Source organism: Macrobrachium rosenbergii, chromosome 3 (genome assembly GCF_040412425.1).
Source record: "Macrobrachium rosenbergii isolate ZJJX-2024 chromosome 3, ASM4041242v1, whole genome shotgun sequence".
NCBI lineage: Eukaryota > Metazoa > Arthropoda > Malacostraca > Decapoda > Palaemonidae > Macrobrachium > Macrobrachium rosenbergii.
In genome coordinates, this window is record NC_089743.1 from 32,519,864 (window position 1) to 32,541,950 (window position 22,087).

Genomic DNA, 22,087 nt, shown 5'->3' on the forward strand with positions numbered 1-22,087 from the left:
GAAATTTGGCACTTGTCGTGATTTATATGAAAATATGTCAAAATTGATAAAAGATACAACCATGAGTTATTTTTTGTTGTATTCTACATGAAATTGTGCACATTTTCATATATAAAACTTTATGTAACGGCTAATACAAAACTGTGCAAAAATTACAACAAAGTGACTAAAGAATTTCTGAGATTGTAAGAGCCTGCCGCCGTCTCTTCCAAACACGTGTGTGTTCGTCGTTCATCGGAGTGGCGAGACATTTGGCGTCTTCACAAACAGAAACATACACACAGTTTGATACAGAAGATTTGTTGGAACATTATGAGTACATGATTAGAATGCTTGCATGGCAATGCAAGTAGTGGTGATTGTACATACATCAAGACAACAATGGTTAGGGAGAAACCGACAGAAATATTGTATGGGTGAAATCGCGTTCTTTTAGAGAAAGAAAACGAGACGCTCTTGTTGTCTTGTCCACTCCGATGGACGACGAACACACAAGTGTTTGGAAGAGACGGCGTCAGGCTCTTACAAGATTTTCAGCAGAGTTAGCGCAGATGTAAGGAAAAGTTTTTTTTAAAAAATTCACCATAAATCGAAATATTGCGCTAGAGACTTCTGGTTTGTTGCAAAATGAATGTAAATGATTGAACATTACTAGAATGTAAGAGTTTTAGCTTAAAATTGCATTTTTCGACCATTTCTGTAGAGTCAAAGTTGACGGAAGGTTGAAATTTTGGCACTTATCGTGATTTATATGAAAATATGTCGAAATTGATAAAAGCTACAACCATGAGTTATTTTTTGTTGTATTCTACATGAAACTGCACACATTTTCATATAGAAAACTTTATGTAAACGCTAATAGAAAACAGTGCAAAAATTACGACAAAGTGACTAAAGAATTTCTGTGATTTTCAGCAGAGTTAGCTGATGCTTTCTTTTGGGATAAGAAAGAAATTCGCGCATGCGTAGCTGGGTCACACTTGCAAACAAAACAACTGCGTGATCCGTGAACTCCTAGCATCCCTTAAGGCGTGTGAATTAAAATTTTTCGCAAACGAGGCCTATAAGTATTTTTCCGCGAATATTTAAAAAAACTTTTTATAGTCAATGTATTTTACGTCCACTTGGCACCCGACAGACAATTTTTGTCGACGTAAAATATGTCCAGTCGCCGTTAAAGGGTTAATGTAAACACCACAAAATTTCAGTAACATATATTTGTTTTTCTTAAAAGGTGCATTACCCAAGCCAGCGAATGGGCAGAGAAAGAACATTGTATGTTGGGATGCTGATATAACCACGCACAATGATAGTCGACACGCTATTGGCTGTCATCTGCCCTAGCACCACCTTTGAAGTTTTCCCTCTAGGGTCTTGCCCCTCACAGCCTTTATTGCACTCAAGTTCCATGTAGAATTTCCCATTTACTCCTGAGTTCTGCTTCATTAGAGTTGTGGCATACATTCTCAGTGGAGAAATTTTACACATATATCCTTAACTGAAGTTTTGAACTCCCAGTTCAAGTAGGCCTTATGCAGTTTTTTCAGAAGTGTCTGGCAAAGGGTCAACTAGCTCAGTTAGTAATGATGGTTCTCAGGGAAAGATGCGTTGTACTTTTTGTTATTTTTTTTACCCCTATCAGCTTCCTATTATCCTTCTCACCACACTCTTCACACACAAAAGTTCAGAGTTTGGAAGTGTAGTTTGGACAGTTGTTATACTACAAGGACATTGAGCCATGGGCATGACCTATCTCAACGAGTTTATTAATTTTATACTCCTTTTTCAGGGAGTCTTTCAGTTTGGTCATGGTGGGTTTTTGGAATGACAAAGGATAAGTTCTGTAGGCATGTAGGACACACTTCCATTTCCCGGTACTCCTTCCGTCAAAGTATAGTATTCTCTTGTGAGTTGAAGTCTTAGTAGTATGGATTCATCTGCTTGGTATCGGAGTACTGTAGTTCTCCCATATTTGGACAACTAGTTTGTTTCTCACCAATTTGTTTTTTTATGAGAATTATGTTTTATGCTAAAGGGGAACGTTTGAAAAAATTGTTTTGTATCAATAACTCTGGTTTTTTGCATGAATCAGTTTGAAATTTTGGGCATTGGTTAGTTTATGTATAGCGAAAAGGTCAGTATTCATATTTTCCTTCTTGTCCCCCCCCAAAATTCTTTAAAAAAAAAAACTCATCCATAACTATTGCAACCTAAGAGCTGAAATTTATGTGGTAGACAGGTTTTATAGATTAGAATAAAGTAATAGAGCATTTTTTTTTATAATTTTTTTTTTTACAAATATTTTTCGATTTTTGAAAAATCTTGGATTGATTTCATGGAAAAATTAATCGCAAAAATATTTTTGGGACAAAATAAAAAAAAAAAATTGTAGTTTTGTAGACAATTTATTTAGCTTTCATTTGCTTTTTGTTTCATTGAGATAGGTGAAATCATTACGTCTGAGTTTCCATTTGAAGGTCGATAACTTTAGTTTTGAGATATCGGCCTTCAAAGTATTATGATGACATTTTTTGCTTGTCTGTCCATTTATTTGCTTGTTGTCTCACACTTTGAGGTTTTTATGACAAATTTGATATGTTATATTGGCGTTATCTGTGATTATTATTTTGTGTATTGAATTATATTTTATATATTTAGGCTCCTGGTCCCCCCTCTTTCCTCTCTTTTGGAAAGAGTATTATCCCACATTGTGGGGGGTGTCAGAGTTGCCCACACTCCTCTCTGTGGCTAGGTTATTAATTCATAATTACAATGTGGCTAAAAGACTCCTGCAGCATAATCCTGAGTCTTTTTAGTTTCCTTCTTTGGCTTCACAGTCTTCATCAAGCTGTGTCTTCTCCTCTCTGTATCTTGAATGTTCAAGGCTACATTTAGTTCTTCCGGACTGATGTCAAGTTCTTATAGAAGAGATGACTTTTGGTAACCAAAATTATGGTCCAGAATAGTTGTTTCTGCCACAGATTGAAGATGCTGAAGTCCAGCAAACTTTACTTTGCTTGCTCTTTGCCACATTTTTGAATGAAAACTTTCATTCGCATTTTGTGTCAAACCTCACACATCTCTCTAGAAGCTCAGTTATAGTGAGAGCCTCATAAATTTTCTTGGTCTCGGCATGGTTTCTTCTGAACAAAGAAGTATTGCAAAGCCAAGAGAAATACAAAACATTGACTTGTAAACTAATATAAGTGCGCTGAATGAAAAGTGTGTCAAAACAAGGGCTAGGTATGGGCAGTGTGACGTCTTGCTTCGTCGAGAGCTGAGCTGACACTGATGACCCAAGTGGGTACACTTCTTCACCCAACAGAGCCTCTACGCACTTGCATAGGATTGCCATATACTGCATTTTGATATTCTTCTTTGATAGCTAAATTGAAATTACTACCGATATACTGAAGTTATCATTTCATTATACGAAAAATGTAATTTTCTCAGTGATAGTAGGGTTACGGTTTTGGCTTATAACTCCAAAACTATTGCGAATTTTTTAATAAAATTTTCTGAGAATATAGTCAAGAGGTGTAAGAGTCCGTTTGTGAAATATCAGGAAAAATTTGGATTCTTCGATTTTTTCGTTAAACGCTCCCCTTAACCTTAGGACTGGACATTTTGTTCAGTGTTGACTGTCTATGCTTTTCTGACCCAGTCAGTTGTTTATCTGAAGATGAGGATCAACTATCTCCTGTTAGAGTTTTTTTCCCTACAAATAGAAAGTCAACAATTTTCTACCACTGTTGAGAACTATTATGAGTTGGCCTGTAGACCTCAAGAACTTTTACACTGTCCTCAGATGCCTCAGGGGCAGATTGAGGGGGGCCATCCTGAGCAATATTTGATGTCAGGAAGTGGGAGTGTAAACATCCTACAGCTCTTGGCAGTTTATATTAGTCTTATCCAAGTCTCCATTCTTACATAAGATAATAAGGAGACAAATCAAGAAATTTGTTCAGGCTAGCAAAGAAACTACCTTATCCTTTGGACAGAGGTCAGCAACATCATTCCTTTCCTTGTATTTTCCTAAAGCAAGGTCTCCAGTCAGATAGTCTCCTCTTCCTCAGGTTTGCCAGAAGTTCACGACTGCCCAAACACCACACTACCAGGTTGCTGCCCTCCGTGCCAGGGTCCTCAGGCATGGGCAGTTGATACCTTCCTTCTAGAATGGTCGAATCTAGACCTTTAGACTTTTCGTCTGTTGGCTGCTTTTGAGGAAAACTCAATGAGTTGTCAATTTCGCAGATCACAAGGATGATTTTGTTAGTACATCCTTGGCCCCAAAGGGAATGGTTCTCCTAAATTTCTTTCCTGGTGGTAGATGTTCTTCATCTTCATCCGTTCAGGAAGGATCATTTCAGACAGTTTTATTCTAGAAGATTCCTTCCAAACTCCACATACTTCATTTCACCATGTGGAGTGTCAATTGCCTGTTACTAACTAAGGGCATTTCCAGAATGGCCAAGGGAGCAATCCTTAAATCTAGAAATCCCTCCACTGTTAGACTTGTGTTTCAATAACAGTGGTTATTTTTGATCTTGGTGCGTGTCCTGAGTGATATCCGCACCCGTTCCACCAAGTATCTTGATTTAAGATCTACCAGTATCTCAGATATGCAAATCAGTTTTCTGTCAGAGCTATCAAGGATCCTACTTTATATTGCTTTCAGTTTTACATCATGCTTACTGGAATTTTGCTCACGACTTGAAGTTCGTAAAGGTTTTCAATCTTTGTTCTGGGAATTTCTTCTTCCAATCAGGATTTACAATGAAATTTAGATGTAAACCTTCAGATGTTGACATAACCTCAGTTAAACCCTTTGATAGGGCATCACTTAAGAACTTTGAAGACACTTTTCTCTTAGCTCTTGTTGCAGCAAAGTGCATTAGTGACCTTCAAGCCCTTTTATGTTGGGGGCTTTGTTCTAGTGGCAACCTTCTCTTTTCTTTCTTTACTTAGAGTAAAGATATAGAGGAGTAAGTCCTTCCCAGTTTTGGTTACAGTGCATAATTTAACTGGTTTGGTAGGCAGTGAAGAAGCAGCTGTCTTAATGTTCAGATTAGACCTATTATATTAGTGAGCTTCAAGCCCTATTTTGTTCTTTAGCTTTGCTCTAGTGACAACCTCTCTCTTTCCCTTCTTTGCTTAGAGAAAAGACTTAGAATTGAAAGCCCTTCCAAGATTTGTGTCAGTGCCTGATTCATCTGCTTGGGTAGCAATGGAATACTGGCTGTCTTATGTCCAGTTAGAACTCTTAACGGTTTACCTGGACAGACATAAACCTGTAAGAGAAGAAGTTAAGAATTTATCTATGGTTTTAGAAGGCCAAACACTCCTGTGTCCAAGATAGCTAAAGTCTATGCATACACAGTTGATTCTTTAGTATTTTACCTTCTTAGAGATAATCCTCATGGCTTCTCTACCATAAACATATCTTTATTTCCTTTAAAACAACCTTCTAGGTAAGGACGTCTTGCAGCTCAGGGTAGTTATAGTTATTTTTGCCTAATTTTTTTGCGAATGTTCAACTTTAGCATGTGTTAAGACTTTAGTCTTATCGTTGCGGCAGGGACTCTTTCTTCTGAATCAAATATGATAGTAACCTTGGCTTTCCATCTTATCATTAGTTGTTAAGAAGCCTGCTGTGGAATTTTGGGAGCATGAAGGTACACATTGGTGTATAGGAGTACACCTTCATAAATGAAAGTAGTAATTATCATTAGTTTTGGACTGTCAGTTATTGGCTTTCGACTCAGGCACAGGAGTCACCAGTACTTTACGAGGTAGAATCCTTTTTTCCTTGTAAGGATCCTCCGACAAGTCTTGCTATGAGGACCTCACACCCTGTTGTGGTTCCAGTGTCTGGCAGCAGTATTTCCCAGTAAGGATCACACATGAGGCAGGAATAATGAGAATCTCTTTCTCCCCATTAAAAAGCTTTTAGTTCGCTTGGCTGAACTTTGTTTCTCTGGCTGCACAAACCCACCATCCGCATTCAATGTGGTAGTCAGCTAACTTTAACAATAGGTAAGATTCATTCCAAATAATGATAATTTTCATGATAAAATTAACTATTTAGATACTTACGCACTGTTAAAGTGGAATCCAGCCCACCCAGCCTCGCCACATCTTAGTGCATGGTCATGAAGAGACATGACAGGACGTAAACATTCCAGCACCATGTGGTGGGTAACAACTGAATACAAAGACAGTCCTAGCGAGTTAGCCAAGTGTATTTTGATTTTTTTTTAAATGCTGATTGGACCAAATGATGCGAAGATAAAGCTAACTTTAACGGTAAGTAAGTATCCAAATAATTAATTTTATCATGAAGATTGTAATTTTATGTATATTGAAGAGTATTCCACTATTTTTGTAAAATCAGTAACATGTTCAGATGTAAAGGGAGTGCTTTTGTTTCTGTATCAGTTTAATTTGTAATCAATATATTTTTGTATTTGTTAAAATTTCACAAGTACATACATTCACTGAATACCAAGCCCAAATGTACATCAACCTAAATTTTCTTTGTTGTTAGGTTACAGCTACCATGGTATTTTTCAGAACAAGGTGTTGAAAGGGATATGAGAACTGGCATATTCCAGGTAACCTGACTTTTTAAGAATGCTTGGTTTCAGTATTAAGGAACATATGTTTGTCTTTCCAGCTCTGTTTGCAGTACCTAAAAATTACAAACTTGTTGCTGCCCCGTTGTTCGAACTATATGATAATTCCCAAGGTTATGGGCCCATTATATCATCCTTACCACAGGCATTATGCAGGCAAGTTTTTTATTATTTACAGTATCATGATTTTTTTTTGCAGATTCAGAGGCACAGTAGTTTTATTGTAATGCTTTTGGCAGAGGGAGTATCTTGAAAATTAACAAACTTATTTTGTTAACGTATATCTGAAGGGAAAAGTTCATTGTACAAATGTTGAAGTAAATATCAAGTTGAATTGACTAATGATCTGCTGTCCACGGGCTATTTACTTTATATAATGCTTACCTACAGTACTATTATGTAGACAACTTTATTGGTGTGGTTAAACTATCTAATACATGGATTTCAATGGGAAATCCATATTGTTAATGAATCAGTCTTGTTTACTTTTGAACTTAACTTCTTGTATGAAAGTGTTAATTGTTTGTTTGGTTATGTATTTTGTCCAACTAAAAGTAATAGTTTACTGATCATATATTTATATTTAAATGCTATAATATTTCCGGGCTTGTCCTGTTTATTTTCCTCATTCAATGCGACAAGTCTCGGTTGCTTACAGTCTTGTAGGTTCGGATCCTACTGCTCCGTGGAGCCGTAACCACCTCTATAGACCTTTCCGACGCTTCCTTTCACGTCTTAGTTGCAGGAAGGTTCTCTCCCTTCTTGGGATTCAGACTCGGGGAGCAAGCGTACCCCTTCAGGTTCATGCCCTCCTCAATGCAGCCCCCAGAATCTTCGCCAGTTTGAACAATACCGTAGTTCAACAGCTCCGGTATTAGAAGGTTATGCTAGCCGCATATCTAGTCGCCTGGCTCATTTGGGCACCCAGCGTCGGGAATTGCCTGAGGGTGCCGGCCATTATAATCGGCTTTCTGGAGTCTCTAGGCTTCTAAGTACACAGGAAGGAATCCCACCTGATTTCGGAGGGTAGCCTTCAGTGGTTGTGAATCCAGTGGAAGCGGAAAGAGATAGCAAGGGCAACCAAGCATTTCATCAACACAAGCATACCTCTCGCCGTGCCCAAGAAAAGGTCTTGGGCTCTCGTCAGTTTGCTTCAGTGACGGTTCTCCTTCTGAAGTCAAAGCTGGAGTTTATAACCGGGGTATGGCGGAGTCAGGGACGTGTCTCCTGATTCCTCCTATTTGAATAAGGGCCTCCGCCTGAGCAACAGTCAAGAGCTTATCGGTCAGTTCCTCTCCAGCTTCCCCCTCCGGCCTCAGTATTCCACACCGTCACTTCTCTGAGCGGGTGGGGTGGATATTTTTGGCTCCATGCAGTACATGGAACTTAGTTGGTCGCGTTCCGGCAGTTCCATATCAACGCTTTGGGGGGCTGTGGCAGTCTTCCTGCCCTTGGGAAACTTCTTCCTCCCAGGAGGATTCATTTTAGGCTGGTTCTGAACAACGCAGCAATAGTGCGCTGCGTAAACAAGTGGGTTCGAAGTCGAATTGAATCAATCAGGTTATGGTTCATTCTTCTCCATAGCCAACAGACACGAGTGGCTTCTGTGTGCCACCCTTCTCGTAGGGGTCCAAAAGGTCGCTACAGTTTCCCTATCCAGGGCCTCCCCCCTGGTGTCGGAATAGTCCTTAGACGGAGCGTCATTCAGGTAGTTTTGCGATCTATTCCCGGACCTAGAAGTAGGTCTGTTTGCAACCCAATTCAGCCACAAACTATCAAACTGCCACGACTGGTATAAACTCAGCCTGCGTCAGCCTCCTCAAAGTTCTGGTGCCCTGGCTTTGTGGTCTTTGTGAATTTTACAGTTTAGGAGGAAACTGATATTGGTCCTGTTATTACTGTCTTCCTAAAATCAGTCAAGGGATCCTACTCTGCTGCAGTATGGTTCTGCAGTTAAGTAACTAGCACTCTTCACATAGTTTTTGAAGCTACAGTAATGATGCAGCCGCATTGGCCCCGAGGAAAGTGTTTTATTGAAACCAGACTCACAGGCCCTTAACTTTCAACCTTAAGGTCTGTGTTCGTCTGAGACCAGTACTCCGTCCACATTCGGTTTCCTGGTCTTTGAGTAATGTATCGGAGTTAGCTTCGGTAACCAACAATCATCTTGTTCTTACCTTTCCTTGTTGGGGAAGACCCTAATTTTAATCAGCTTAGCTTCTAGTGCTAGTATTCCTGTACTGTCTGCCCTGTCTAGCAGAACCAACCATTTTGGTTTCCCCCATCAGGGGTAGTGTTGCGAATCCCTCACCCTAACTTTCTAGCTAAAGTTGAAGGTCCTCATTTTCGGTGGTCACCTTGGAAAGTACTCCCCTTTCACAAGGTCTGTCTCTGTGCCCAGTTTATTCCTTTACAGGCTTATTTAGACAGGACCTCACAATTTTGTCAGGCCCTCTCTTTATTAGAAAAAGGGGGTACTGTCATTGTCATTGTCATTGTGTCTGCTATTAGGCAGCAAGTTTTGTATTTTCTTAATACAAGCCTTTTCAGGGTCAATTCCAATGCTCATGATATTAGAGCAGTGGCCACTTACATTAATTATTTTCATTACATGAATTTCAAGGACCTTACCAAATGTTCAGGGTGGAATTCTCCCGTAGTTTTCAACGTCTCTATTTGAAATCTTTAGCAGCTCTTAAATTCCCTACGGTGGCGGCAAGGAACGTTGTCCCTCTCTGATTCCCTTTCTGATTCTTGGTCACTTTCCCCTTCACTGCCTAAGTTATTCCCTTACAAGCAGTTCATTGTCTTTAATACTATAAGAATGATATTTATTTCTCTTATTATTTCACCGGCTGACACGGGACCCCGATCCAGAAAAAGGATTTTGACAAAGGAAAAATCTATTTCTGGGGAGGGGCCCGTGTCACCCGGTGACCCACCCCTGTTTTTCATTCTCTCCCTCCCATGGTAAACATCATTCTAGTGGGGTGGGTGCTAACATGGAATGTGGCTAGTATTGCCTTGTGTACAGTCCGCGAGTAGTGCATGGGCTTGTATCGCACCTCTCGTTGGGACTTTTGACATTGGGAATCTTTATAGGGCAGGGTCCCGTGATTGTGACAATCTCACCCTTTACCATACACGACTCCATTTCTTGAGCTCGCTCTGGGGTAGTAACCCCAGCTTTACATTTAGCTTTTCTCTGGTATCTAGCAAACGGAATTACCTAGAAATAAGTGCTGAATGGACTTTTTCACCGGGTGACACGGGCCCCTCCCCAGAAATAGATTTTTCCTTTGTCAAAATCCTTTTATTGTTCCATATAAGAACAATATTTTAAGGGTAATTAATTCCACATTTAAACTCACTGTCACCCAGCTGGAGGCCAAGGTCTCTCACTACTGGCCTCAATTCATGTATCTAGAATGGAAGTACTGTACCTTGGTCTTAGCTTCAAGACTGTGTAGTGCCCCAGTACTGTAGTTAGGTCTTTTTTTTTTTTTTTTTTTTTAACCCTCATATACTATTACTGTTATTTCTTATGGTAGCATTATGATAAAGTACAGTGTCTGATGTGATACATTTCTAGATCCTCATTGGGCTTGCTTGAAGAAGTTCATTTCAAGAGTAGAGGTGAAGAATAGATAGGAAAAGTTAAAGATGTTGGAAGATCAGTGAAAAGTCAAAGGCAAAAAGCAAAGGAGCTATAGATAAAAGGTTCTGCATTGTAGCCAAAGGCTGTCTGTAATTGGGACCCCCTCAAGGGTTGATGTATTAAGAAATTTTTTCCAATGAGAATAAAAATATCATCTTCCATATAAGGGTATTCTTGTCTTGATAAATAAAGTAGTTAATTAGTAATAGTAACTGAGTGGCAGGGTACTGTCCACTCACCTGTCAGCACTCCCTCACATTTGCTTTTGGCCATCTTGTGCACATGTCTCACCACATTAGTCTGACTGTTGCTGTTGAAGCTATTTGTTGTAGGTTGGATTTCAGTGGAAGTTGGATCTTAATAGTAAAATAATAATAATACTGTATACTTTGGAATAAAAACGTTGTTAAGGAGTTTAAAAACATACCTGTGATAAAGCGTGGATACCTGTGATAAAGTGTGGTAAAAAAACTCCCAACTAGATGTCAATGAGAAGGCACGATGAAGTAATGTAGATAAAGAGTTTAATTTAAATCCGTAAAAACAATGACTATAAAAATTTGAACCTAGTCCTGTAAAAGTTTTCTTCCTGTAAACTGAAGTGTTAAAATTATCATATTGTCGTAAGACTAAAACACCTAAGAAAGGTAGTTAATTGTCACTTTCACACTCCATAGTAAATTTTATATTTAGGTGTGCCGTATTAATAAAATCAAGAAACCTTTCAGTGTCATACTTGGATTTAAAAAGAGCAAAGGTATCGTCAACGTACCTTTTGTAGAACAGCGGATGGTAACTCAAGGGATGTGTCTAAAAAATGCTCCTCCAGGGAGCATATAAAAATGCCTGCAAATATGGGCCCTAATGGAGAACCTATAGCCATACCATCTGTTTGAGAATAACAATTGTTATTAAAAATGAGGGCAGTGTCCTGCACTGCCAGTTGCAATAGTTTCATAAAATTAGACTTATTAAAATGATTAAAAAGAGAGTCAGTTTCAGGATAGAGTTTGTTGACAATAATTTCAATAGTTTCATTCACAGGTATGTTGAGTCTTTGTTTACCAACGTACCTGTGAATTTTCACTATTAATTGTAGAATAAGTGGTATAGATTTGAAGCAAATCCCTTCAATCATAAGGTAGAAATAGTCATTTACTTTATAATGGTGCCTTATGGCATCAGTGCTCCCCTTAACAGCATGATGTCACTTCTCACATCATCATACGTCACTTTGTTTATGGCTTTTAACTGGCTGGTATGGATATGTTATCAGTTCAGTAGTATATGATGGAAACTGCGGGGTGGGCAGGCACTCATGTTTTTTGTAAGCTTTCTCACTGTTTGCAGAAATGTATACATCATTGTGATTTTTTGCTTTCTAATGGACAGTTGACATAGCACCATAAACATCTCTAATTGGCTACATCTGGAAAATATCAGTGCATTCATTAGCAAAGAGCATTTTCCCTCTTTGTACAGAGCGGGGGGAGCTAGAGGAGGACTAGTAAACCTTAAAAATTAAGCCCAGCCATCATAATCACCAAGGGCAGCGCACATAATTAAATGACAGAGAAAAAGTATTTTTTTATTTGTAGGTTTGCTTTTAGTTTTCTGAAGAAGAAAACTATTGTGCCGGCTTTGTCTGTCTGTCCGCACTTTTTTCAGTCCGCCCACAGATCTTAAAAACTACTAAGGCTAGAGGGCTGCAAGTTGGTATGTTGATCACCCACCCTCCAATCATCAAACATACCAAATTGCAGCCCTCTAGCCTCAGTAGCTTTTATTTTATTTAAGGGTAAAATTAGCCATACTCATGCTTCTGGCAACAACATAGATAGGCCACCACCAGGCCATGGTTAAAGTTTTATACAGCATTATACAGAGACCACTGAAAGATAGATTAATTTTTGGTCACCTTGATTATATGCTGTAGCGGCTGTACAGAAAACTTGATTGTGCCAAAGAAACTTTGGCAAAATTTTTACTTCCTTTTTTTTTATAATGTATTTTCTAGACTTTACTGTAATGGGTTTGGGCATAATAAAAATGTTGCTTTTTTGTGTATATTGTGTTTTAAAGACTGCTGTTTAACAGGTTTTGGGCAAAATAAAAAAAAAGGTTGGTTTTTTTTGGTGTGTGTGTGTATTATGTGTTTTAAAGACTGCTGTAATGGATTTGGACAAAATGAAAAAAATGAGAGAAATATAAGGTTTGCTTTTTTTTTGGTATATTTATATAGTACACAGTATTTTGTTAAAAGTAAGGGAAAACAAACTAGCTAATTTCCTTTTGCATCTAGTTTAAAGTATGATTGTGGATGTTTATAAACATGTTGAGCATTTACACTTATGTGGTATTGACACAGTAGGGGGGAGTAAGGGTGTGGAGTTGCCATGTTACTACCTTGGAGTTTTTTCCCCTTTAAGCCATCTGTGACAGAGACTTGGCTCTATTAATCCGGTTAATGAGAGATTACACTATTGTTTTCTTAACTTATGTTATTACTATAATTATTAGTCACAATTATTTTAATTATTATAGTACTGATACTGTAAAAGGAATTATTGTCAGCAAAGTACATACCAGCAAATGTATTCTGCCAGTGTAACAGCTTATCAGAGAAGCCTTGTTATGTCATACCCATGGGATTTTGTTTTTAAAAGTTCACATGAGGAATTGTAACCCTGTACTGTACACAAAAAACTGTTTTCCTGAATATGCCTTGCTGAAATGGGGTTGTGAATAATATGCCTGTGTGTCTTATATACCTCCAAACAGTAACTAGTGGTTATGTGAAGTACTCCTTACTTGCCTGACATCGCCGAGTACGAGTACTTTTTCTTCAATTGTCACCTGATGTAGATGTCTTCCTGCATTCAAGGGAAAACCTAAGCTAGGAAGGGGAAGCAGCACAAGTGCTGTTCTTCCACTTCCTCTCGTCGTCGTCTTCACCCACCTCTGGGGATTGGACCTGATCCATGGGTCAGGACCACTCAGCCAGTAGGTTTACTTGTAATAGGTCTGGTACGAGCCAGTTACATGGTGTGCTAATTTGATATCACACCACTCCATATATTTGGCCTGTGGTTTGTCACCGGCCCCAGGGTTGTATGTGCTGGATGGTGCATGTGTTCAGTCACCTGTATCCCTCTGAAGCTTGGTTACTACCAATTTTAGGAAGCCATGTGGATTAGGTGACTATGGCCCAGAACACCACTCAGAGTACTGGTGTCATGTGGTACCTCCTGGTACTGTCCACCTCTCTTATGAGAAGTACCTTCTTGCATTGTTGAGGATTTGATGGAACCTGGTGGCTCCTTGCCTCCAGAACCTCAGCAAGCCAAGTTGGAACAGCATTTTCTGGAAATTATTATGCCCATAAATGAGAGTAGTAATATCAGGGAGGCATCCACAGCACACCTGGCTCCAGGCTTATCAGTAGAACTCACCCAAAAGTGAGACCATTGGTCAAGTTGCTTTGGTCCCAGTTTGTTTGGTGTATTGGGCTAGGTGAATTGTCTAATCTCTGGGGTAGAAAGTTTCTTGCTGTCCTGCATATTGTGCAGGTTCTATCCCCCACAGTTGACACACCAGTGTAGATTTTACTTACCAGAGGACTCTGAGACTACTCCCCTACAGTTGGAGTTGTCATTCTGAGGACTGCCAAATGACCATTTCCTGGAGAGAGACTGACAAGAATGCACCTACTTCACCATTACAGGTGTCTCATCTGACGATGAGAGGGCTAAGTTCAGGAGGTTGCAGGTGTCGGAAAGGAAAGAGCTCACTTTCCTCTCTTACCAGAGTGGTAATCTGTGGTCGAACTTTGTCTTCAAGTGCAAGATATAGTCTTGTCTCTTTTATCAAGGCAGGTTTTGGCAGAACGTAGTCTTACTCTTTGGAACAGTCAAAGAGTAGCATGGAGGCAACAGTGGAGAGGAAATCAGAGTCCCAAGGTTTTCTGATACACCAGGCATTACCTTCAAATCTCTCATGGTTTCAAGAGTAGCTGCAGCTAAACCTTTTGAGTGCAGCCAGCCTTCAGGTTCTGGTTTGGTGAGGAAGCTTGTTACTCCTAAACTCAAACAGCTAGCCCAATCTTCCACCATAAAGTGTGGAGAACCTTCTCAGCTCTTTCAGCCTTCTCCTCCAGCAACAACTAAGGGGAAGAAGAAAGGAGGATGCCAGCTGAGCCACTGGTTAGCGTGGCAGAGACACAGAGCAGAACCTTGGGTAGTTGTAGTTCTTTGTAATGGGTGTCAGATTCCCTTTAGGGACTGTCACCCACTCTTAACTCCCTTTCAGGTGCTGTTCCAGACTTACGAAAATCATTATCCTTGTTGGTTAAGGGGGAGATGGTTGAGAAATGCAATCTAGAAGCTATAGAGCACCGATTTCTAAGGTTTTACAATCACTCCTTCAGGGTGGAAAAGGCAACTTTTGGCTGGAGACTAGTCATCTACCTCTCCCCTCTAAGTGAGTTTGTCTCTGACTCGTTTCAGCATGGAAGCTGAATGGTCAGTGTTAGATTCCATCAGAGAGAGTGACTTCATGCTTTAGATAGGCCTTAAGGATGTGTACTTTCAAGTGCCCGTCGGTCAGAAATCTTTGAAAGTGCCTTCTTTTGTCTGAAGTGGGGCTTTGGACTGGCAACAGCCCCATGTGTTGACCCACATGTTCACCTTGGTGTCAGCATGGGTCCACTTGCAAATTATTTGCTTACTGAAATACCTGGACAATTGGTTTTTTTCTGCCATTCTCTGACATGCTCTTGCTTTGGAACAGAGACTGCTTCCTCTCATTATAACATGGACTGGAGATTGTGGTAAACTGGGAGAGGTCATAGCTCATCCCAGGCAAAGTACTTGGGCATGGTCATAGATATGGCAGTAGTGGGTCTTTCCCTCCACAATTGTGGGAACAAGCTCAGGGAGGTAATCATTATGCGCTCTTCTTGTCGTATTACGTATGGCTAAAGTTCCAAATCTCAAGGGTTGAGCTTTCTTCTTCAGCTGTGCCTGCTCTGTATGCAAAGCCCTTGCATAAGGGCAATTTTTATGTGGGTCACTTCCAAGTGATGTCTTAGCACTTCTAACACTCACTGAACTGCTTATTTTATAATTGGTTGTGGTATATGTTATGCATGGATGCCTTTTCTTACTCCAACCTCCAGCCATCCATATTTATCTGGGCTAAAGAAGTATAAGACAATTTATTTTCTAAAGAGTATCCAGTGTTCCTTTACAATAATTATATTTAATCATTAATGTGAAATGTAGGGAATTATTAGAATATTTCTGCTGACATTTAATTTTTTAAAATAAAATATTAACAAGTATTTTTCTTTTCTTTCTCAGGTTTAACTTCACTTACATGTAAAGCTTCATTGTGAGTATTTTTTCATAATGGAAAAGACAATTGAAGTAAAAATCTTTTGATGCACTGCAGATATTTTTCATAGACAAAGATGCAAGTTTTCTCAAGCGTACAATGGTATTTACATGAGCATGTGAGAAGTATGGATAATGAAAGTAGCAGTGAATTTACTAAGTCAAATCGAATGTGGTGTGTAAATGTTTTAATGATTATATTGTCATCTTATCCAGTGTTCAAACATTTACCTGGGTGACTTTTCACCTTGATGCTGAAGTTCATATATTTTCATGATTAATTCAAGCCTCAAGTTTTGACCTCATTTCAAGGAACCATTTTCATTGTTGTTATGTAAACACAGATTTATAAGAATTTCAAATCTTGTGCTGCTCGATATTTTTTGTGTTAACGCTCTGGATACATGTTGGTTGCTTTGTATACACTTGATTTCTACATTTACTGTAATTACTATAATTCTATAAGCCTTCCACTTTACTTACTGAAAAGCATTTCAGAATTTGTCACTATTTTTCCTGTATTTGAACTAAAATACATACAAAGAACCAGTACTGTAGATAGCAACATGGAGTAAGTAACAAGTGTGAGTTGCCATTTGTATGATATTGTACAAGGCAGTGTGAAAAACGCTAATGTTCACTTCCCAAACTCAGTGGATTGTGTGTTTTCAAACATTTTGATAAATACTTCAGGAGTTCCAGTTCAAAAATGTATTTTGTACATTGTCTCCTAGTAAATGTAGTTACATTGTCAGATTGCTATGTTGAATTATTTTGTGAGTGTATTATTTGTCATTCCACTTCCTTAGTATAATGACGTGAAAATTAAGGTGTATGAAAGAGAATTAAAGAATTTTTTAGGTGAACAGCCTTTCATTTGTCTTCATCATTATGGTTACAAGCATTCTACACCAAAGTTTCAGTATTTAAAAGAAGTTTTAATACCTTAAAACTAAATGTTCCAGGAAAGTATAAATTCTCAGATATTTTTAAAAGGCCATGTCAACTCTTCAGCGGGGATAATACTGAATGCTAACTGAGCCTCTTTTCTGGGTAGTTTATGTAACAGACTAGTCACTGCCCACAATGAAGTAGAGAGAGGTGATTTCTCAAAATTATGTATATATACATTGTCCCAATTATGTATATATACATTCTATCCCTTGAACTTGTGGTTTTACTGTATTCACATTTCAGTTCCATATTAAGATTCTGTTTTAATAGAAATATTAGCAAATAAGTTTAAGTAACAGATATTTGTCAAAGTTTAACACTATCTTGGCAGGGGATTCTAGGACTTAATTCATAAAACAGAAATGAATGTTGGAGTTTCAAAACTTCAAGACCATAACTTGTCCATCCAGGAGTAAGATATCTTGCAAATATCTCCATACATCTTGCCCGAGGTGTTATGTAGTCCTTTAAAATCTCTGGAAGAAGAAACTAAACTTATAACTGACATTTTATGGAAACTAAACTTATAACTGACATTTTATGTAAACTGTAGTCAACAAGTTGGAAGCTTCAAGTATGTATAGCAGTGATGATGGTGAGGGTATTGTTTTTCCTCAGTTCAGATACTGTTACTTTTGAAATGGGAGAACATCAACACCATAAACTAATTAAAAATTATAAAACAACAGGTACCTAAATAGAGTATTCATTACTTATCGTGCATCGGCAACATGGATGAAACTTGATCATAATTAAAATGGGAGAGAAAGTATTTTAATCAAAACCACTGGGCATGAAAGAACACATTAGTGTTATTTTACGACAAACAATATACAGGCAGTCCCCAGTTTACGACGGGGGTTTCGTTTTTACGTGTAGTAAACCGAAAATCGTCGTAAACCAAAAAATCATTGAAAATCGTCAAAAATCCTAAGAAAACCTTACTCTTAATGCTTTGGGTGTATTGAAAACGATGTAAACTGCATTTTTATTGAGTTTTTCATCAAAAAAGCCTCCAAATTTTGATTATTCTGCTGTTTTGGAGCCATATTTCTTCTGTCAGATCGGCATACAACGCGTCATAACCCCGGAACATGAGTCGTAAACCGGGAAATAATTTCTGATGAATATATTTGAAAAGCGTCGTAACCTCGGAACATCGTAAGCTGGACCCGTCGTAAACCGGGGATTGCCTATATACGTAAAGCTCATATTATGATGAAATCAAGTGAAAATAGTGAATGGAATCTTGAATTTTTTTTTTACACAAAACAAACGGCCATCGTCAATCATCATCTATTATAGCACAAATGACATTAAGTAGAATAGGACTGATATATTTTTACATTATACCCACGTTCGGTATGGATAAAAGATCATTAAGGAAATATACTATTAAACTGAAGCTGCAAGTTGTAGCTGAAGCTGAGATAACAATGTTCAAGCTGCTAATGACTATACTGTAAATTATCGTGCATCGGCAACATGGATGAAACTCGATCGTAATTAAAATGAGAGAGAAAGTATTTTAATCAAAACTACTGGACATGAAAGAACACATTACTGTTATTTTATGCCGTTAAACAATAAATATGTAAAGCTCATATTATGATGAAATCAAGTGAAAATAGCGAAAGAAATCTTGAATTTTTTTTTTACACAAAACAAACACCCCTAAACGGCCATCGTTAATCGTCACCTATTAATGAAAATAATGGATATATTTTCACGACTTAAAAACACTTCGTACAATGAAAAATAACTTTGCTCCTTATAAATAAAAGTATCTAGACTCTAGAGGTTCATTTATGCTAACTAGAAGCAAGAAAAGCGCTCTGAACTGAGCTAAATGCAGTGAAATAAACACCGCGTAAACATTTCCAAACCAAAACACTGATGATCGCAATTTATATCAGAAAAGCAATATGGGAATATATATAATATTATTGGACACAGTGAATTAAGAACATTTTAAAAGATCCATAGAAAAGATGCATATTCGTTATGTTGATGTTTGTACAATACAATATGGGAATATAGAGCACAGTATAATGTAGGCTATGCTACCGTGTATGTATACAATATACCACAGTGTAGGCTAAGCTAATTCTTGTTTGTTACTCAATTTCTCTTTGTATTGAATTATCATAAGTCACTTTGCATAGACCTCCAGAATTAGCTGATATTAATAATTACTATACCGTGTATATAAAGAGTATATTTTATAGTGTAGGCTAGGCTACCATATATGTATACATGGTACTGAATACCCTAGTGTACGCTAGGCTATGTTCGAGATACATTTTGGTATTTATGTTTTTTCCAACAAACGATGGTTTTTTTTGGAACCTAACCCCATCGTAAGTAGGATAATACTTGTATAAGCATTTTTAGTTTGTTTTGTGTGTGTTTGAACTATCAAAATAGGCAGTTCTAAGTGTTTTTAGAAGGGTTCTAAGTATTCACAGGTTTTAGCTATTCTTGGGGGGGTACGCATCCCATGCGAATATGGGGGTTTACTGTATTTGGTGTTTGAACTATTAAAATAGGCAGTTATAAGCATTTTCGTTTAAGGTATATTTAGTGTTTTAACTGTTAAAGTAGGCAGTTATAAGCATTTTCAGAGGGAGTTACCAACTTATCGTGGTTGGTTTTGGTCCCTAACCCTCGCAGATACCGGGGATCGACTTTATGTAGTTTAAACAGGCAAATACTCCTAGCTCCTGTCACAAAAATGTGACTACACTTCAATTATCTGTTTGTTTCCTTATTCTAAAGTGGCCAAATAAACACATAAGCATGACATGTATCAACTGACTTCTTAAGAACAGGGAGCTGTTCATAAATTTGGCTAAAATTATACATACAAAAAATGGCCAGCCCTGTGAGAGCTAAATAAATTAAATGTCTGGGTTAGACTACTTCATAATACTATACATAAATGTTGCAAAAGATATATGCACAATACCATGAACAGGAATCTTACAATGTCAGTTACTTTAACAAAGATCTCTAGATTGTTGATCACACTGTTTTTTAACAAATACCTTTTTCTTGTACAGTATACACTTAAGTTTTACAAAAATTATTTTACTTGTACATGTGGACAGTAAAATACGTAAACTTTTTTTAATACAAGCCTATTAATCACAAATAGCCTTCTTCCATGTGAAGCAGACCCAGATACTCCAACTTAAGAGATTTCAAAGAAACCCCATTGCACATGCCAACCACTTCCAATGGGCCACAAGACGACGTTTCTCATTTTTTGGTGCTATCTTCTGTCTGAAGGTGTGAGGTGGGGGAGAGGGAACTGGAAATTATAACTAATGGGTTTGTATAAAGATGTATGAGTATTTTATTTTTAAAGTATTTATTACAGACCATTCAGTCATGAAAAACCTGCCATTTAGAAGGGAGGATGAAAGCAGATAAGCCATCAAGTACTGTACAGTCAACCTCCCATATTCAGGGGGGTTAGGTACCACAACCACCTGCGAATACTGAAACTATGCAATATATTGAAACCCCCCCTCTAAAAACACTTATAAATGCCTATTTTTACATGCTTTTATTTAAGTCGACTTCTGCATTGTCTATCAGTCTGCTTGGGTCAAAGCTTGTAACTCAATTTTCGCCATTCCCTTCGTTCAATGTACTTGAAATTTTGCATGGTTACTCAATCCCGGTGACAATACAACCTTACATGATCAGTAGGTCAGCAGTGACCTCTAGTGACCTCTCCCAGTATCTCAGGATTTGTATGAAACTATTCGGATTTTCATACCTTCTTCAACAGATTTTTCTACAGATTTTTCAAACCTCCTTTGGCTTGACAGGATATCACATTCAATTTTTTTTAGTTACAATCATAAATTGGTTACAATTTTTTATTTCTGGTGATAGAAATTAATTTCTCGCTATAATGTGGTCAGATTCCACAATAAGCTGTGGGTCCCATTGCTAAGTAACCAATTGGTTCTTAGCCACATTAAATAAGTCTACTCCTTCGGGCCAGCCCTAGGACAGCTGTTAATCGGCTCAGTGGTCGGGTAAAACTAAGGTATACTTTTTTTTCTGTCAAAACTAAAAAGTATAAAATAAAAAATATTTAAAAAATTTAAAAACTGGTTTTTATTAAAATGCACTAAAAAGTATAAAAAAAATGTTTTGAAACACACCAGGATTTTCTTACAATTAATCATGTCTACAAAAATAAAAGTGTGGGTGCCAAACATGGAAAGAAATGCTACAAGAAATAAAAAAAAATATTTCTTTTTTGTAGCATTTCCTTCCATGTTTGACGCCCACGCTTTTATTTTTGTAGACATGATTAATTGTAAGAAAATCCTGTGTGTCTCTAAAAATTATTTTGTACTTTTTGTGCATTTTAATAAAAGCATGTTTAAAATGTATTTTTTTTTTATTTTTTTTTAATATTTCAAACACCATATACACCTTAAACTATCATCCAAAAACACTTTAATATTTCAATATAATTTCAATATCACTTTAATATTTCAATACGTGCCATTTCTGAGCAGCGCAGCTGTAACACGGTGAGAAAACTAGTTTAGGGAGCTGTAGCCACCAGGAGGGTTCACTATAAGGAGGTCCCTCCTATAAAGAGAGCACAAAAGTGGTTTATTACCATCGCAAAGCTTACAAAGCTGTTTCTTTCCACAGGCTTACATAAGTCTCTCTCTCTCTCTCTCTCTCTCTCTCTCTCTCTCTCTCTCTCTCTCTCTCTCTCTCTCTCTCTCTCTCGTGAGTTAAGAAATATTTAAATATGCATTAAAAAAGTAAATTTTATTGATATTTTGCTGTTTACATTAATATTTGAAAAAATGTATTTAGTCACAATAACCTGAAAATACAGTAATTAGTGAATATTGCCCTACGAAAAAATCTGCAAATTATTGAATTTTCCATGATTTATTGAAAAATGTGTTCCACAGAAAAATCTTTGAATAACTAAAGCTGCGAATACGGAACTGCGATATAGCTGGGGTCCACTGCACATAAACTACTTCCATCATAGCTGAGACAGAACAGAGAAATTTAGGTAACCATTACTGTGACAGAGGAAAAGGCAAAAACATTTACGTACTAGGTAAACAAACCAGTCCATTATATGCAATTCCACACTGGCACTGCTTGCAGAAAAGAATTACTAGACCCTGAAAATTTCTGAAATTTAAACTTACTGCAACAGGACTGAAAATGGGGAATGGGAGTATTCACAGTAACCTGCAAGCAACAAGTCAGTTACTGGCTGAAAGATAAAAGGACATAACTCACTAAACACTGGGCATTAAGCTACAGTGTAGTAAACAGAAGTAAATAAAAGTAATGGTTATCTATGAATGACAGCGCAAAAACATGACAAGCACTGCTTTGGTCCTGTGGATCCAAACACACCTCCCTAGTGAAATGCACAGGAGGAT

The 22,087-nt window shown here is 37.7% G+C and overlaps 2 protein-coding genes across 21 annotated transcripts in view; one reads left to right on the plus strand and one right to left on the minus strand.

Annotated features, from left to right (window-relative positions):
- The window catches only part of Cpsf5 (cleavage and polyadenylation specificity factor subunit 5), a 50,468-nt gene extending 33,916 nt beyond the window's left edge, over nucleotides 1–16,552 (plus strand). The window contains exons 4-5 of the mRNA XM_067130405.1: nucleotides 6,677–6,791; nucleotides 15,654–16,552. Of these exons, the coding sequence (XP_066986506.1) occupies nucleotides 6,677–6,791; nucleotides 15,654–15,675 (137 nt within the window). The 3' untranslated portion in view covers nucleotides 15,676–16,552. The remainder of the gene's footprint in view (nucleotides 1–6,676; nucleotides 6,792–15,653) is intronic.
- Nucleotides 15,508–22,087, minus strand: part of Mettl4 (Methyltransferase like 4) — a 169,662-nt gene continuing 163,082 nt past the window's right edge. For 17 of the 20 annotated variants that reach the window (XR_010857642.1, XM_067130219.1, XM_067130301.1 and 14 more), the window contains one exon: nucleotides 16,637–17,116. Coding sequence is in view for 19 of the 20 variants with exons in the window: in XM_067130219.1 (XP_066986320.1) it covers nucleotides 16,947–17,116 (170 nt within the window). In the remaining variant the exon portion in view is untranslated. Of the gene's footprint in view, nucleotides 17,117–22,087 lie in introns of all 20 variants that reach the window. The other 3 variants (XM_067130265.1, XM_067130274.1, XM_067130293.1) reach the window with 2 other exon arrangements.